The following is a 17,834-nucleotide window of genomic DNA, read 5'->3' as shown; positions in this document are numbered from 1 at the left end:
TTCAGCGTTTATGTATCTTTTTCCCCCAATCAGGAATAAGAAGAAAGGTATGATGTACTTGCTATTCTAGCTTACGTATAGGCTATAATGCTTTTCTAGGAGTTAAATGGCTTTCATTTATATTACCCCTTTCTGAGTCAGTATGGCTGATATGACCCATGTGCTTAAGAAGACTTAGAGGTGATTTGTCTAAGGCCATGGTAGCTTATTGACGAAAAGAATAAGAAATAGTGTCCCAGACTTACTATGACTTTTTGTTTCGAGTGCCTGAATCCACGGGAAGCATTCTTTTCTGGTCAAGGTGGTCAAACTACAAGTGCTGGTTGCAGTGAGCGTAGCTGGTGTCTATTTTGGGAGTTCACAATAAGGGTAGTGGGGCTTGGAGCTCATAGAACTCAGGCGAATATTGTCTATTGTCGGCGATGTGAGAAAGAATAGGATTTCGCATTTCGAATTAAATCCTGAAAGCTACAGGAAAGGAGTGAATGAGGCCCGGGAGGGCAGAGGATGTGACCCGGTGATGGCAGATGCCGCTGGCATGTCAGAAGCCCACTGGGGAGTAGAGGCTGGTGCCGTGTGCCCGGGAGCCACACAGGATGTGGCTGTGACATATGTATGCTCATGACCTTGGTCTTCAAGGTAGCTTTTGGCTCTCTGCAAATGAAAGAAGTCATTTTGGACGACAAGGGTTCTCTGTGGGCCAAGAAATCAGGGAGAACTCCAAAGAGCAGGCAGCACCCCCAGTTCTCTGGCAGTATCTGGAGCCCTGCGGGAACAAATGCTCCAGACCAGGATAGAACCCTGGCACTCAGCTGGGGTCCTGCACCGGCACCCTCCATGCAGAGGGCCACGGAAGCAGCTCGTCCTTAGAAAGGGCACCAAGAAGGTGCACACCTCACGTCTCACACTCCTTTGTCCTAACCTAGTCATACGGCCACAATTAGCTGCCAGAGAGGGTAGGGAATGTAGCCTTTGGGTAGCTAGATTAAAACTGGGGAACTGGGGTCGTGCTGTTACTAACAGAAGGGGACAGGTAGCGTCTCAGTCTACAGCGTGCTGAGTTTGAAGTGCTTGTGGAACCTCCAGGTAGAGAAGGAAGTTGTGTATTTGGGTCTGGAGCTCAGGTGACATCTAGATGGAAACACAGATAAAAAGTTGATCAAGGTTGACAGGAGCTTTCTTCCAGGAGTTTTCTCTGTGCGAAGAGGTGGTCCATCCCAGAAATCTGACCCACCTGAATGAACCAGGTCAGTTTCCAAAGTAGCTCTGTCCTGCGGGGTATAGACTGACCTCTCCAGTACTGCTTTGGTCCCACTGGAACCGCAGGTAAGCCAGCTAGACACGAACTCATTCCAGGTCTCTGGAAGATGAGGCAGATCAGACAGAAAGGAGATATGCGCCTGGCTTTTATCCGCACAGTGGTGACAGAGAATGGGAAGGCAGGGCTCAGTGGGACACACAGAACATATGCGTAATGAATGGCAAGCTCTGTCTGCATAAGGACCAGAGCACTGGCAACAAATAATAACTAGGCCACGAACAAAGCTCTCTGGGCAGGAGGGGCACTGGCATTTGCCATAGATAGCCCCGTGGAAAAGGGGGCAAAGACTTCTGCCTTTGGGGACTTTTGGGGACAAAACATCCAAGAATGCTGTCATGGTTTTTAAGTCTCAGAATGGTCCATCTGGTCACCTTAATCCTGACATCAGTCAAGCAATCAGGTACCAGGGTAGCAAATAAGAGAAACTGATTCTGGCCAATTGAAGCAGGAAAGGACTTTACCAGGAGGAAGCTGATTAACTAACAGCACCGATGGCAGAGCTGAAGAATCAGGCTTCCACATTAGATGAACACCAAGGGAACGTCTGCTAGTCTTTGTAAAGTCTTTTGATTTGATGTTTTAACCCACAAATGTGAAGAAGATGAATGGTTCCAATTTTGGGGCTGAGGGAAAGATTCAAGCTGCATTTTCTTTGCCTTTAAACCTTGAGCCTGTGGTCAGCATTTCCCCACAATGTTTTGCTCCCACCCTGACAACGCTACTAAGGGGTGGACACGCTTTTGCTCCTCGTCTGGACTCTAGACCAAACCTAGAGGAGATGCTTGGACACTCCTTAGTCATCTCTGACACTTAGAAAACCTGCTCATCAATCGTCCCCACAACAATGCCTTAGGAAATTGGGACATGTTAAAAATACGAGGACAAAAGATGAATTTCTTAAAGAACATCTAATTTGAAGGCAGAAAGAGGAAGATCTGTATTGTGATAGTGAATGAAGACAAACCTTAGGCGTCTGAACGCCAACATACACTGGGGAACGGGCAGTTCTGAGGTCATGTCCCACTTGGGGCGCGTCACGAGTTAAGGGGTGGGGGAGCTGTAGTCACAATTTCTAAAGATGCTTGTCTCTAACAGTGATAATTTTCCATGACCTTTAGCAGCAATCTTTGTCTCTCTAAAGTGGGGCTGTGCTTCTAGATCTGCCTCGCAAAGATGTGGCAGGAATAGCTTACAACTGGTGGGGAAAAGGAACTCGCTTTGAAAAACATGAAAGCGCTAAAATAAGAACAGCATTGCTTCAGATACTGCTTTTGTTATTCTCCCAAGAACACAGTTCTCGGGTACAGAATCCTTTTCTTTACATGAGAATTGGGACAGGACCTTATTTTGCCACATCCAGGGAGGTGGTGTCTCTACTTGGAGCTCATGTGTCCTGGTCTGGTGACTAGCTGAGGTGGGGGCCGCTGCCGCTCTGACCTGTCACCCATCCCTCTACTTTCAGGCAGCTTTCCCGAGATATTAGCCAGAATCCATTCTCTGTGCTGGGGACCACCTGCTAAGAAAGGCCTTTCAGATTCCCTCCTTCATTTGTTCCTTCACTCACTGGTGCATTCCACATTGTGTGAGCGTCAGCTCCATTCTGGGGCTGAGCTGTGTGTGTGTGTGGGGGGGGGGTCCTCCAAATCCTGGAGTCCTCCAAATCCTGGTCCCTGCCCTCCGGAACCTTAGCGTTAGAAACCAAGCTTATATCGAATCTCTCAAGTTCAGGGACTGGTCTCTTAGACCTGTTTTCCCAGAACTTAACACAGTGTTTGAAAATGTTTTTGATCGAATTTGAACTGGATAGTCAAGGGCAGTTGCCCTGTGGCGAGGGGGCACGATAAAAACTGAAAGAACGGTCTGGTGGTCTAAGAATGACGACCCTCTTTTGTTGCAAATGTAGAAAAGCACCCTTGAACACCATCTTCGATGCGCCATCGAGTGTGTCTGGGGTCAGGAATCCTAATTCTTACACGTGTGTTCTAGACAGCAGGATCCCTAACCTCACTTCACTTCTTTTTCTGCCTCTTGCTGTCTTCCCTAAGCTGTCTCGCTCCGGTTTTCTGCAATGGTTTTTCTGCAGTGGTTGTTTCGGTTTGTAGGAGGAATCACAGATTCCTTTTGCACTTCTGCACATTTCTTCCTAAGAGCCTTGAAGCAGAGGTCCCTTATGATGTCAGCAGTGCCTGAACTCAGAGCCCCAACAGTCCTGCTGGGCCTGTGTGCGCGCTCACTCGTGTGTGCACGACCCACGCCCAGGGCTTCTCTCCATCGGGCTCCCTGAACTTCTTCAGTTACACACCCCGACGTTTCCCCAGCTGGAGGTCATAACATACTTATAGTTCAAGAATGAAAAATATTTTAGTATGTCTGGCGTGTGCTTGGAGCCAAATCACAGAGAAGACCTTACATGTCATGTCAAGGCACTTAGGTTTTGTCCTGGAAGGAATGGGGAATGAACGAAGGCCTTAAAGCAGAGAACAGACGTGATGACACATGTCTTAAAAAAATACTCTCGGTACAAAAAACGTGGAGAGGGTATCGGGCTGGACGTGGGGAGCCCACTGAGGAAGCTGTTATAAAACCGAGGAGGTAACGAGGGCCTGTGTGACATGATGGTGAAGAGCTTTGGAGCGAGTCGGCCCGGGTTCACAGCTGAGTGTCACTCGCCAACTCTGAGATGTTGCAAAGAGACCTATGTTCTCTGAGAACCAACGTCCTCATCTCTAAAATGGCCATCAAAATAATATGTACCTCCTAGGATTGAGAGATGCATTAAGATACTATATGAACAGTGCTTACCACAATTTCTGACACATAGGAAGCATTTTATAACTACTATCTAGTAGCCGGAATAGATATTTGATTTGAGGGAGTGACCATGGCAATCGAAAAGTGTCAGATCTGAGACAAGTATAGACGTGGTGACCAACCGAATGTGGTCAGGGACAGAGGGAATTATCAAAGTTACGATTTCTCTCTGAGGCAGTAGGAGGGGGTGGATTGGTGCAGCGCTGGCAGAGAGGAAGGACCGGCGTAAGCAGGAGTGGAGGTGGGAACGCAGGAGATTATGACTGGGGTGGCCACAGGCTGAATTTGAAGTGCCGGATAAACTTGCAGGCGGGGCTTAAGAGAGTTGAGGACGGGAGACATAGTAGCTGGGAGTGAGTGCGAGTGCTTAGAGTGAAGGCACAGGTGGATGCTTGTACAAAGAGGCGGAGCACGGTCCACTCGTTTACCTGGCACTCAAAGACACTCTTCTTAGCTGCGCAGAGTCCCGCCTAAGAAGTCCTAGGTTTCTGGCCTCTGACAAGTGGTGAAATAGAAAAACCAAGGACACGTCAGGTAGGACCCAGCTCAGGACTAATCCAGCCCAGGCCAGATCTCTGTGTCCTGGGGGCCTACCCGTCTTCGTCCTCACCCCAACTCGCTCCTGTCTCTGAGAGGCCTAATCTGGGGGAGGAGAGGGGTCCCATGAAAGGTATTGGTCGAAGCTGGGTGGGTAGCAGCATCACAGGTTCAGATTTGGACCCGTCCTGGGTGAGGGGTACAGGAAACAATACCCAAGCTTTGGGAGAGGGGCTGGCAACAGGGCCCAGGGAGCAGGCTGGAGCTCACAGCAAGACTTCAGTCCCAGTGGGGCACACAGATTGCAGATCAGGCGGAGACACAAGTATAAGATAAACAGGTTGGGGGAAGAGATGCTGCTTCGTGGGGATACGGAACGCAAGCCCTCACCGAGATCCAGGGTGAGGGCCAAAGAGCAATTCTAGACGCCCCTTCCAGGGGGAATGGGGTTCCTAAGGCGTAGGAGTTAGGCGCACTCACGCTGCAGTTTGAAGCTCCTAGAGCTCAAGCAGGGCTTGGCGTTTCCGGCTTTCTTATGGCCCTCAGAGATCCAAAAAGCTGACACTTCCTTGAAATTCCAAGTGCTGTCCTCTGCAGCTCTGTCCTTAGCTCAGAGTCCCAGGGCTTCCACAGGACCTGCACACACACACACACACACACACACACACACACACACACACACACACAGGCTGACCTCCTGTCTCTGACTTCCGGGTGGTGCTAGGTGAGCGTGTAGTGATGAGCACACACAGGCACGGTCCCTGCTGAGGTCCTAATTCCACAGTCTCATAGTCCTGTGCCGTTCCTGCCACCTGCCTGTACACGCTCAGCGCCCACACCTGCACGTCTGTGCTCCCCCAGCTCTAGGTTTATAGCTTCACAGGGGTTGACAACAGAAACAACTACACTTACTGACCGCTTACTCTACTTACCATGTGCCACGTTATCCTACGTGCTTAGGGTGAAATCCTCTCTCACCCTCACACAGCCCCATAAGGCGTACCATTATTCTGGCTGGACCAGGGAGGAAACGGAAACGCCTAAGCGTTGAACGATTCCTCAGGTCGTGCAGCCAGGAAGTGGTAGAGCTTGGACGCTAGTTGAACACTGACTCCGAAATCCCGCCTTCAAGTATCACGCCGTAACGAGGCGGGTGTTTCCGAGAACTTGTGCCTTGTTCTTTGGAGCATGAGGACTGTGTGTCTGTCATGGAAGGAGCTGAGAACCGAGTGACCTCTAGCAGTGATTGGAGGTCCCAGGTCTTGGTCAAGTGGCCAGCGTCGTGAACAGAGGACAGAGCTGGGAAGGGGGGTATTCTTAGTAATCATCTAATGATCGAAACCCCACAGATAACTGTCTCAAGAAGAACCACAGCCACCCCCAGCCCTTTTGTGCTGCAGCTGTCTCCCTTGCTGGTTTGATTTATCCTAGAAAGGCCAGGAAATGTGATTTCCCAAGTTCGCCTGAATAGGGAGCAGAGAAGAAAGGGGGTAGGGTCAAGAGCACAGCAATGACGGGAACAGTGCCCGTCATTGGTTCTCTGACCTCGGCCACTGCTAACAGAAGTCACTTCACCTCTCTGTCCCATTTCTGTGCCCTGGAAAATGGGGAGGTAAATAGGGTTTGAAGAAGAATCACCAAGTTACAAAGTAATGCAATGGAATGTAAGGCGAAACGGTGAAGAAATGTCTTGTCTTAATCCAGCTGCACAAGTTAGGGAGCATGGAATTAACTCCGTCCACATTTGGGGGTGGTGGACGGAAACAGTAGAGCCTGGGGACTGGGCTCCTCCAGTGAACTTCCAGACGGAAATGATTTGTGCCTCGATGGGGCTGATTTATACAATCTGGCTGTAGTCAGACCTACTGGTGGTGGCTGGTCATCCAAGGGGCCTCAGAATGGTAGGTGAGGATGGATTCGTACATGAGAATTACCCTCAGGCTCTGCTCCGGAATCTTCTATGTAGGTGAACGGCGACATCACACTGGTTAACAACCCTTTGCAGAAGAGTCACGAGGCTCATTTTAGAGGTGGGCGTTCTCGAGGGACCCCATGAAGGCCCTATTTGACGCCAATGCTATTTTGCTAGTACCACGCCTCGATGACTCATTTAACCAGTTTCCTAGAAATGCCCGTATTAATAATCATTCATTTGCTCATCCCTTGCTTCGGTTATTCCATAGGTCGCTACTAAGTGCTTGTTGGGTTCAAAACACTTTAAAGGTCACTAAATCTCAAGTACTCTGTTGCATTCATGGCACAGAGAGCAGAAGCCTTTTCTCCTCACAGGAATTAGAACGTAGTTTCTCAAAGTGCTCTCATTCAGGAGAGCCCCTGGTCTGGGAACCAGAAGCTGTGAGAACAAACATGGAATCCTGACCTTGTCGAGGATGCTTGGATAAAGACATTCCTAGAGAAGAGTATGACTGAGCTGAGAGACAGTTTGCTTTGCAGGACGTCACGTAATAAAGGACAGAGTAACACTGGCAGGAATAAAGGACAGAGGTGCCTGTGGAAACTGGCCCTTTCCTGCATGTCCCAAGTCCACCTGTAATTCTAGGTGAGACTCTCTGCCTCGAGCTACCGAAGCTGACTTGACAGGCTCCTGGATTCATTTCCGAACCTCTTTGTCATATCCTCTTCGTATTTCTTTTTTTTCTTTTTCTTTTTGCCTCTCATCATAATTCTGTATCTGCTTCTAACCTCAGATCAAGCGGGAAACTCCTGATTCTCCCATTCACCTGAGGAAGTGGTGTTCCCTTTGCTTGGCATTTCTAGATCTTACCATTGAGTTCATAGTGATCCTTTGCCTCTCAAACACTCCCCTGGTCTTTCATTCACTGAAGCTTCCCTCTCTTTCTTGGACACCAAGCCTCAGGTTGGATCTTTTCACCACTTAAACTTCTCGTCTGCTTTCTAGCCTTTTCCCCTCTTTTTTGATTACCCTTCAAAGTTTTTAAAGTTAGCCTGCTGCTTTTGATCTGAATTTCTCCATTTCTCTCAAAGCCTCATTTCCCCTTCATCTCTGTCCCCTTTGCTTGATCACCGCTAGAAGGGAAGTCTCTTCCTCCTGAAGTCAGACTTCCTGGCTTCATTGTCCTTATTGATCAAATATTTGTTGATTGTCCTTATTGATCAAATATTTGTTGATCAAATATTTATTGATCAAATATTTGTCCCACAAGCCAGGACAGCAAGACAAGACACATAAGTCTGATGGGGTGACAGGCATGAAAATAAATACTTGCAAAGTTATTATAACAAATGTCTAGAGGAGAATGCTGGGGATACTGATGGCACAAAGAAGGAAGTGACAAATATGTTGATTGGTCAGAGAAGGCTTTCCAAAAAAACCTTTGAACGGGGTTTTGAAAAGTGGTAGGGTGTTTCCCAGGCAAAGAAGTGAGGAAAAAGCATTCCAGAAACAAGGGACATCATCTGCCAAGACCTGGAGGTGTGCAATAGCATGTCCCACTTGGGGAAACCGCTCTTCTTAGAGGTTGGTGCTCAAAGAGAGAGAGGCTGGGAGAAGAGAGGCTGAGGAGGTAGGAGGAACGGGATGACAGAACGCCTTACGTGCCTCGCCAGGAATTTGGGGTTTTCTCCTGAAGGCCACGGTAGACGAGTTAAAGGTTTTCAGAAGAAGAGCCCTAACAGTCAGATTTCGAAAGATCACCTGCACTACAGTGAGGAGAAGGTGCTGCCTGCCGGCAGCTGCAGGCAGGGAGCCCGGACAATAGACGACTGCAATGTTACGAGCAAGAGGTGAAGAGAGCGTTAAAACAAAAAAGTGGGGTTAAAGAAGAGGGGAGAAATATTAACGGTGTTGAGGGAGGACGCTGACATGACTTCATGCCTGATTAGATACTGGGAGTGATGGCAGTTTGCCATTAACCGTGATGGAAAAACAGGGAGGAAGAGGTGAGGTGAGGTGAGGCGGGCGGCATGACCACGTGGGGAGACGTGAGGTCCAGGACTGAGACGTGTTCGTTCTGTTTCCAGCCATGGCGGAAGGCCTGCAGGTCACAGTGCCCGACAAGAAGACGGTGGCCATGCTCTTCCAGCCCACGGTGCTTCGCTGCCACTTCTCCACGTCCTCCCATCAGCCCGCAGTCGTGCAGTGGAAGTTCAAGTCCTACTGCCAGGATCGCATGGGGGAGTCCCTGGGCATGTCCTCTCCCCGGGCCCAGTCTCTCAGCAAAAGGAACCTGGAATGGGACCCCTACTTGGACTGCCTAGACAGCAGGAGGACTGTTCGGGTGGTCGCGTCCAAGCAGGGCTCCACCGTCACCCTGGGAGATTTCTACCGGGGGAGAGAGATCACGATCATTCACGGTAAGCCCCTTTGAATCTTGGGAACGGGAGGGACGTACGTTCCATTCTTCCCAGACAGGGCATGTCAGCCTCCCGGCCTTTCTGTCCCTCAAGACTTTGAGTTGATGGGAGATGGGAGCATCGGGAAGCCTTGGAAATTGCTTTCATGAGCTGGTGAGGTAGAGAAGGCGGAGAGTATAGTATCTAGGGAAGACACAGAGATGAGCTTCGGGAACAGTCTTTCCTGAGCCTGATCTCTAGTCGGTGGCGCTTGTTGTCAGAACGGAATCGGGATGGTTCTAGTGAACGAACTTCCTCAGTCAGATATGTTACACCTTGACACCACAGCCTGGCTGTCCCTTTCCCACACTCAGTTTCCCAGACTTCCTCTGCTGGGAGAAGGGACATGTGCATACGAGTGACAGAGCCAGGTAACATGCCATGGCCCTTGCCCCAGGTAGCTTTGTCTCAGTTCCACCCTTTCTCCTGTTCCCGAAAACTTTGGACAAGAAAAGGTCTGAAGAGTCTGATATGACCTCTTTGAACTTGGAAGAACTCCCGTGAAGCCAGCTCATTTCCAGGAGTCCAGAGTTCTGGAATTTAACCGGCTCCCAGGGGCCTCTGTTGGCCTGCTTGGTTGCAAGCAGTCTTCTATTCCTGGAGCTGGCCTGGAACGAGACCAGATTCTGGTGGTGGTCTGTCTCTCGCCTCAGGGATGCTAGCTTTTTTTGTGATTTTGTGTGTGTGTTAGATAACGCAAACATCGCACCAACCACCATCCAGGTAAAGAAACAGAGCACTGCAGACAGGCCCAAAGGGCCCCCTTCCCTCCCCCACTGTCAGGGTTCCTTTCAGAGGCAGTTTTGGGACTGGGTTCTTCTCTTTGTGGTAACAGATGCTGACCTTCAAATTGGAAAACTCATGTGGGGAGACAGCGGACTCTATTACTGTGTCATCACGACGCCTGACGACCTGGAGGGCAAGAACGAGGACTCTGTGCAGCTCCTGGTGTTGGGTAAGCGAAGACAGGCGGCCGCCCTCTGCGGAGCTGGCTGGGGCTGTTCCCTCTCCTGCGTCTCCCATTGGTGTCTGTCCACAGGTTGCACATGTGGTCTTTATCTCGTGTGCCCACAAAGTGGTTGTAGAGTACTGTGTCTCCCCGAAAATAAGACCTAACTGGAAAAGAAGCCCTAGCATGATTTTTCGGGAGGACATCCCCTGAACATAAGCCCTCCTGCGTCTTTTGGAGCAAAACTTCATAGAAGACCCGGCCTTATTTTCGGGAAAACACGGTATGTTCTCTAAGAGAAGCGGCTGCCTTACTTACGTCTTGTTTCTTGGAGGCGGTGGCCCCCGTTTCAGTGTTGCCCTGAATGTTTCTTCTGCTTTCTTAGGGTTTTTTTTCTTTTCTTCCTTCCGGTTGCAGCTTTAACCCTGATTGCTCTCTGCTCTAAACTTTACTTATCTTTTTATATGCTAATTGTTGAAGAAAATGCCCCAGGCCTTTAAAGTGGGGTAGAGACCATTGAGAGAAAGGAATTCACTGGTGAGCCAGGACCTCCTGAGACAAGCAGGCACCTTCCCATCTGACGTCCCCTGAAGACAATCCTAAGGAAAGATGGCCCCACACTGGGGAGCTTAGTAATAAAAGGTGGCAGTGAAAAGAGCTGCTGGGGAAGACGCTAGTGTTTAACTGGAAGGCAAATTTCCTGAAACCTGAAAGTGTCTGAGTTATTCTCAAAGCAAATATATCTGATCCTCATTAATATTAATTTCTTTGTAAACGAAAGCTCGTTACTTTTGGCTGCCTTTCCTCTTTCGTGGATTGGAGGAATGTCGGTGGGAGAGGACCTCCTTGTAAGAACTGAAAATTGAACACGTATTTCGTGCTCTATAAATGTTGGTTGGACAAAGAAATTCGAATGAAACACAGAAATGAAGAAGAGAAACTACATTAATTGTAGGAGAAAAGGTAAACGCTTGAAGCCATTTGTCAAAAGAAATTACATTTTTTTGTAGTTTTCAAGAAACCAGGTGATAACAATTTAGGGGACTATTTGAGGGTGTTTTCTTTTAAAGGCAAATGAGGCTGAAGGTTAATTTTTACCTTACTTGGGAAACTCAGTGCTCAGGGAAAAAGTGGAATTTGCTACTTAGGATTTTTAGTTTTACTCTATCGTGACTGTGTGATTTTGGCAACTCGACTGTTTGGCTTCCTTAATTTTATAGTTTACAAAATGGGTTAAGGTAACAATTATTTATTAATAATTAACCTGTTAATTACTAATAATGAACCCTTATTAGAGGGTCGACATAATTCAAATACATGTACTTTGAGTCCAATATATAAAGCCACAACTGCTGTGCTTTGTAAAGGAATGGGAACTATGACAGCTATTGAAAGGGAAATAAAAAAGGAAAAGGCTTATATTGACATCATAAAAGAATACAGGGAAATCAGACTTGGGATCTCCTGTCGATCAGAAAGGAATAAAAATGATAAATTTCTCTAATCACACAACACTAAAGGCCAAGTTTGAAGGAACAAGTGGTTCACTGAGCCTGCAATTAGCTAATTGTAAACACAGTCAACTTGGCCAGTGCAGTATGTGTAGAGGAAGTAACTGCCTGTGCAGGAAAGGAGGCCAGGTAAAAACCACTTTAAAGAATTCGGTCCCAGTTCTGCCAATGCAGGGAAACGAAGAGTGAGAGCTTTGTCATCTGAGGATGTGCTAAGCGTACAAAGGATATTCCTCTCGATCCAGACATACGAAGTCCCTGGGTGAAGATGCTATCCTCCGGACAAAGGGAGGTGGGTGGCAGGAAGGCTCACGTGAAAATGGTCACCAGTGATGGGACAAAAGATGAAGAACAGAAATCAGTATCACTTTAAAAGACTCGTAAAGGAAAACTGGGGAGGCTGCGAATTGGCTCATCAGAATAGAAGGAGCACAGCTGGGGGAGAGACACACATGCCAGGGTTCTCAGGGAGGAGAAACACAATTTTTCTATGTTCCACATGAATTAGGGATGTGCAAAGCAAGACTCATTTGCCATGTAAACTTTGTCAGGCAACACTTGTTGTATTAGTTATTGAAAGACGTAGTTATGACATCTACATGAGTTTTCCGGATGCATAAAGGACTGTAATTTACTTTCCAAATGCAAAATTCTGAGTCTCCTTTGTCTTGACACCCCATTCTAGAAGTTTTCAAAATACGGTTGCAGTTTTAAAAATTCTAAATTATTTGAGAGTTATATCGTGCAGGCCTGTTTGTTTGGTGTTCTTTTTATGTAAGACCAGGAGAGCAACCTGATTTCTGAGGTCAGTCCCAGGAGCTGAAGACCTCAATGGAAGTAAGTGGGTCGACAGTTTGCTAATTTGAACCTCCATGCGCCAAGGGTTCTGTCACTGAAGTTTATGGGAGAAATGGCGGGAGAAACTGCTCTAGGGAAAGAGGACTTGGAGCCAGGAAGGAAGTGAAACCGCATGGAAGAGGGATTGGAAACGTCCTCTGTCCGTGTGGCTCGATAAATCTAGAACCAGGAGTGGACGTTACAAGGGGAGGGAGTCCCTCTCAGTGTAAAGGAAGAACTGTTCACAACTGGAGACACCTAAAGATGGAATGTTTTTTCAGGAGCTGTGATTTTATGTCCTTCAGAGGGCGGGAGCTTTCTTAGGAGTTACGTCAGGCTTTCGTGCATAGGAAAGGGTGTTTAACTAAGTTACTCTCGAGCTTTACATCAATTCTCAAGTTTTCGGATTAAAAAGTAGACGAACGTGGGCGATGTTGACTAGCTTGGTAAGTGAGAACATGACCTCCCAGGAACTCGGTCCTCGTGGAAGAGATAAAAGAGGCTACAGGTTGGTTACAGGATGTGCAGGGTGACGGTCACTCACGAGGAAGCCAGAGGGAATAAACGGTGGTCTTCTGCCTTCGGCCAGGGCTAAAAGGACTAAGCCCACCAGAATGAGAAGAAACTATTCATGGTAGCTCGAAGGAGCTGAAACTTTAGCTGTTCTTGGAGGTGATTACAAAATAGAGAGAAGAAAACTGGCTGGAATTTCAGATGAGCGATCAGTAAAGAAAGATGAGTGAAAGGGATACATCAGAAGCAAACTTAAGAAGAATTTAGTTTTCTCGTTATCCTCACAAAGGTGGATAAACTGATGGAGCAAGATTGTGAAGTGTCTTCTATGTCAGACTAAGCAGTTTGGACTTCATCCTGTAGACTTTGGGGAGCCGGTGAAACCTTCACAAAGGACTGAAATTAGACCTTAGGGTCAGAGCGATAATGAGCGGCGGGGTAGACAATGCTTTGGACAGGAGGTGCTGGGACAGAGAGGGCCGCTGGGGCAGCATGGATGAAAGGGTAGGAGATTCTGAACCAGAGGGATGAACTGAGAAGAGACAACATAGAAATGTTTCTGAGATGGAAGTGATGGACCTTGGTGACTAATGTATAAGAGGAAATAAAAGAGAGGGATGAGTCAAAGGGACACCATGACTCCTCGCTAGCTGGGCCACTGTTCCATCAACTCAGAGAGAGGACACAGGTTGGAAAGCAGGTTGGGAAAGGAGGAGAATGAGTTTGGTTCTTGACATGTTGATGTGGAACACCCAGGTGGAGATGTCTTGCTGACAATTAGAAGTGTACGTCGGGAACTCAGTGGAAAAGCGAGAATTAGAGATAATAGATCTGAGAGTCAGGAGTGGTAGTCAGAACCATGAAAGAATAGATGAGTCACCCAGGAAGATTACGTAAAATGAAGAGGGACAAGGAGAGCACCTACCGGTCTTATAATCTAGTCTTACTTCATGCGAGTGGTCACACTGGCACCGCACGTGCTTGTCTTGATTTCCCCACATCAGAAGCTTCTCCGGAGCAAGGGACCCTGAGCTCTTCCGAGACAAGAACCAACTCTCACTCTTCTTTTTATCTGCAATGCCTTGCAGAGTGTCTACAATAAAGGAGCCTGAGAGCATGTTTCTTTGTAAAAATGATAAAGGGGCAGAACCTGTAACTAACTCTTACTCTGTGCCTCTTACGTGTTAGTCAGTGGTGAGCATATACATTTGCCAACTTGTAAAGTGTCAATACAATAAACACCTACAGTCTCAAGCGAGGTAACGTGGTCCAGTCTCATTGGTTATAATTCTTTATCCGGGTATTTAAATTACTACGAGTGATAGATCCATCAGGGACTGTGGTGGAAAGGAACAGAAGTAGACACTGCCTAACTTGAGCAGAAAGGAATTCGTTGGAAGGATATCAAAATTGCAAGGAAGGCTGGAAAATCGGACTCTGAAAAAGGACAGTGGTCTATTAGGGTTACACTTGTTAGCGTCTGTAAAGATTAGCCCGAAATCTCAGTGACTTACTACAGTAGATTTCGGGTACTTCCTCTTGTCACAGATGTGAGTAGCAGGCTTATCTGGTCGCTCCGTTCCAGCTGGTGGGGTAGGGGTCAGGCTTCTCCGTTGTTTGGCCCCGGTGTATTGGAGACCTTTGCTCCCAGCTGCACAGAAGGAGAGAATGAGACAGGTCATGTGGGACTTTTTTCAGCACCAGGACTGACAGTGACGTGGGTCACTTCTGCTGGTATTTTGTATGCGCCCAGGAAGAAAGTACAAATGTTTTGATGAACACAGCACATTCCCTGCCCTGCCAGAGATGCTCCAGCGTCTGTGCAGCAAGAATGAAAAGACAACGTCTTTAGGGCTCCATAGCCAGAAAAAAATCGACTCAATTGTGTTTTTCTGATCTTGCATTTTCCCATTCAAGAATCAGTCTCACTCATGGATACAGAGAACAAATGGAGGGTTGCCAGATGGGAGGCTGGGTGAAAAGGGGAAGGAATTAAGATGAACAGGGATGTAAAGTACAGCATAGGGAATACAGTCAATAATATCGTAATAACTGTGGATGGTGTCAGATGGGTAATAGACTTACCAGGGTGATCACTTCATAAGTTACGTAAATGTCTAATAACTATATTGTACACCAAAAACTAATATTCTATGTCAACTGTAATTGAAAAAAATTAAGACAAAAAAGAATCAGTCTAAGGAGAGAGTCCAGTTGGCCAGTTTGGACAGGTGTCCACCATTGTTTAGGCGTAGGAGATCGGGGGCTCTCGGTGGCTAGTCTAACAGGTATGGAGATGAAGTCATTCCCCAAAGCAAACGGGGGCACCATTACAAAAAAAGGAAGAAAGGATGTGAGATGCCCCCAAAACAATACATTTCCACCAAAGGAATGCCGTTATGAGGTCTACTCCTAATATTAATGGAGACTGGTAATAATTTGTAGTTCACAAAAGTTTTCTATAAAAATCTTGTAAGGTAGGAGAGCAGGCATTCTTTTCCTCATTCTCCAAGTGAAGAATTTAACGTTTGGGTTTTGTTAACTACTACACCTTGTGAAAAAAGGGTCGCTGATCAAACGCAAGTGTTTTGGTGCCTAGCTTCATCTCTTTCCACAAGACCACCTGCCCTGTCTATATTAAGAAACTATAGAATGCTTCTTAGAATGTGGTCATAGCTTCAGGTCAGGGAAAGCGAGTTTTTACTTGTACTCAGATCAGCTTGAGTATTTCACCTGATTTCTTAATGAAGTGGTTTATAACCACTGGCCGGAGCCCTCATTTCAGAGGCACAGTCGTTCTTTTCTAGCTTGCTACCTCCCCACTGAGCGTGACCCTCCTTTCCCCAAACATCTGAACCACCTACAACGGCTCTGGAAGCTTCTTTCAGAGGGTTCAGAAATACCCAAAGACAAGTGACTCAGAGAAATGCAAAGATAACCGCTGATTTACCATTAAATGCAAAACTCTACGGAGCACTCTTGAATACTTTTTACAATTGATTTTTTTTTTTAACTTTTATTTATTTCAAGTGTGTTTTTCCAGGACCCATCAGCTCCAAGTCAAGTAGTTGTTTCAATCTAATTGTGGAGGGCGCAGATCACAGTGGCCCATGTGGGGATAGAACCCGCGACCCTGGTGTTATGAGCAATGCGCTCTAACCAACTGAGCTAACCGGCCGCCCCTGAATATCTTTTTGATGGTTCAGAAGGTGAAGTTATTATGAAGTGGGAAATGTACACAGTGTGTTGGGTGCTTTGAGAAGACAGTGACAAGCACCTTAGAAATATTTAGACAGATGTTTGGGACCGCAGGGCCCAACAGGCATAGGCGCAGAAGTGGGAGTGTCCAGAAATCGGCCGCCCTGAGATTAGGCCGGGGTCTAGGATCAGTGGCAAAGATGGACTGTTTACAACCTGGAACCCCGCCGCTGTCTGCTCAGGAAAGTTCCCTCGGCAGCTCCAGCTGGCAGGAAAAAGACTTCCCCACTCAGAAAGGCTCAAGCAGGGAAGTTATTATTTTAACACCTAAAAGCAACTTGCCTTGTCCTTCCCTCTTTCTATGGACAACGTGAGGGCCTGACTTCTGCTTTCTGATCCCCCATGTGGTAGCTTGTTTTTGGGCCATCAAGTAGAAAAAGGAGGGAAAGGGCCCTGGCGGAAGTACGGCTGGGTGCACATTCCGGCCTCTGGCCCGAGAATAGAATGAGGGGCCATAAACCAAGGCACGTTCAAAGCTAAGAAGATTTTCCTGATGGTAAATAACAATTTGGGGAAATTGTGGTTGATTGAGGAAAATTATAGAAGTTACATCTCTGACAAGCTTTCGACATGGAATAGGTTCTCTTGTCCTAGGATAACCAAGATGGCTTTCAGAGTCCTTTCGATGATTTTGACTTTATTGAAAAGTCTACAGTTTGCAGAATTAATTTTCCATATAGGGTGATGCCTCAAGTACTGTTTTAGGGAAAAAAAAAAGTGATGCATGTTTTTTGTAAAAATTTCCAACAAAACAGAAAAGTACAAAAGAAGAAAATATTGCCTAAAATCTCACCGTCCAGAGCTACCTGTTGTGTTCTTCAGAACTCACTTTGATTGCAAGGGACAGACACTGACCATGGCACAGGGGAACTTTCTGGCTCAGGTAGCTGCTAAGTCCCCGTGTCTTCCCAGCTTCAAGCCTGGCCAAGTCCCAGGGTTCAGACTGTTTTGAAGAACGCTTGTCTCCTTCGTGTGACTGCATTCTCAGGCAGGGCCTCTCCACGGGGCAGGTGTCCGTGGGCTTTAACACCTTCCCCTCAGGAGGATAAAACGTCCTTCTCCAGTTTTGGGGGGCACTGTGCATTGGCCCAGGAAGCAGCACACCACCAGCCTAGCTGGACCATCTGAATTGAAGCGAAAGGGGAAAGGAGTAGCTTCCTGAAGGGAAATGGGGCAATTGTTTCCAAATGAAGAAGAAAACCAGGCAGGCAAAACCAAGCCCTGCTAACAATCGGCGGGCTACATTTCTGCTTATTTATAGGCCAAAGGCGGTGCTCTTCCAGGGGACCAGAAAGAGGTCTGCTCCCGGGTAGGGGCTAACTCGGGGTTGCTTCTCCCCTGGGAAGGTCATGGCATGGAATTGTCTTTCTGTCATGCTTCTGTTTTCTTCCATCTCCTCCTGTGACTTACCCAGGAGTACAGTACATACTACCTGGACAAGGGGTGAAGGAACAGGTGTGCCTGAACTTGTTTTGAAGTCAGGCTGTTCACAGTAGCGTGCCTGGGATTGTTATTCTGGTCTAAAATAAACCATTCGGCCTGTCAGAATGAAACAGCCATTCAAATGTAACAGGAAATCAGGGCAGTCTTGGAGAGGTCATCTCCGAACTGGCTTTAGGGATGTTTGAGGGGACGGGTCTCAGGCTGCGCAGAAGTGCTCCAGCACTCGTCCCGATGTCGGTACCACCTCCATTAGGACCCCACTGCACCCCCATTCCAGGAC

The 17,834-nt window shown here is 47.4% G+C and overlaps 1 protein-coding gene across 1 annotated transcript in view; it reads left to right on the top strand.

The window, feature by feature from the left end:
- The window catches only part of ILDR2 (immunoglobulin like domain containing receptor 2), a 54,668-nt gene that overhangs the window by 6,208 nt on the left and 30,626 nt on the right, over positions 1-17,834 (top strand). Inside the window, exons 3-4 of the mRNA XM_033092654.1 lie at positions 8,672-9,004; positions 9,879-9,998. Coding sequence (XP_032948545.1) covers positions 8,672-9,004; positions 9,879-9,998 — 453 coding nt within the window. The remainder of the gene's footprint in view (positions 1-8,671; positions 9,005-9,878; positions 9,999-17,834) is intronic.

This window comes from Rhinolophus ferrumequinum, chromosome 22 (assembly GCF_004115265.2).
Source record: "Rhinolophus ferrumequinum isolate MPI-CBG mRhiFer1 chromosome 22, mRhiFer1_v1.p, whole genome shotgun sequence".
Taxonomy (NCBI): Eukaryota; Metazoa; Chordata; class Mammalia; order Chiroptera; family Rhinolophidae; genus Rhinolophus; species Rhinolophus ferrumequinum.
The sequence above is the reverse complement of the archived record's forward strand: the minus strand, read 5'-3'. Positions and strand labels throughout refer to the sequence as shown.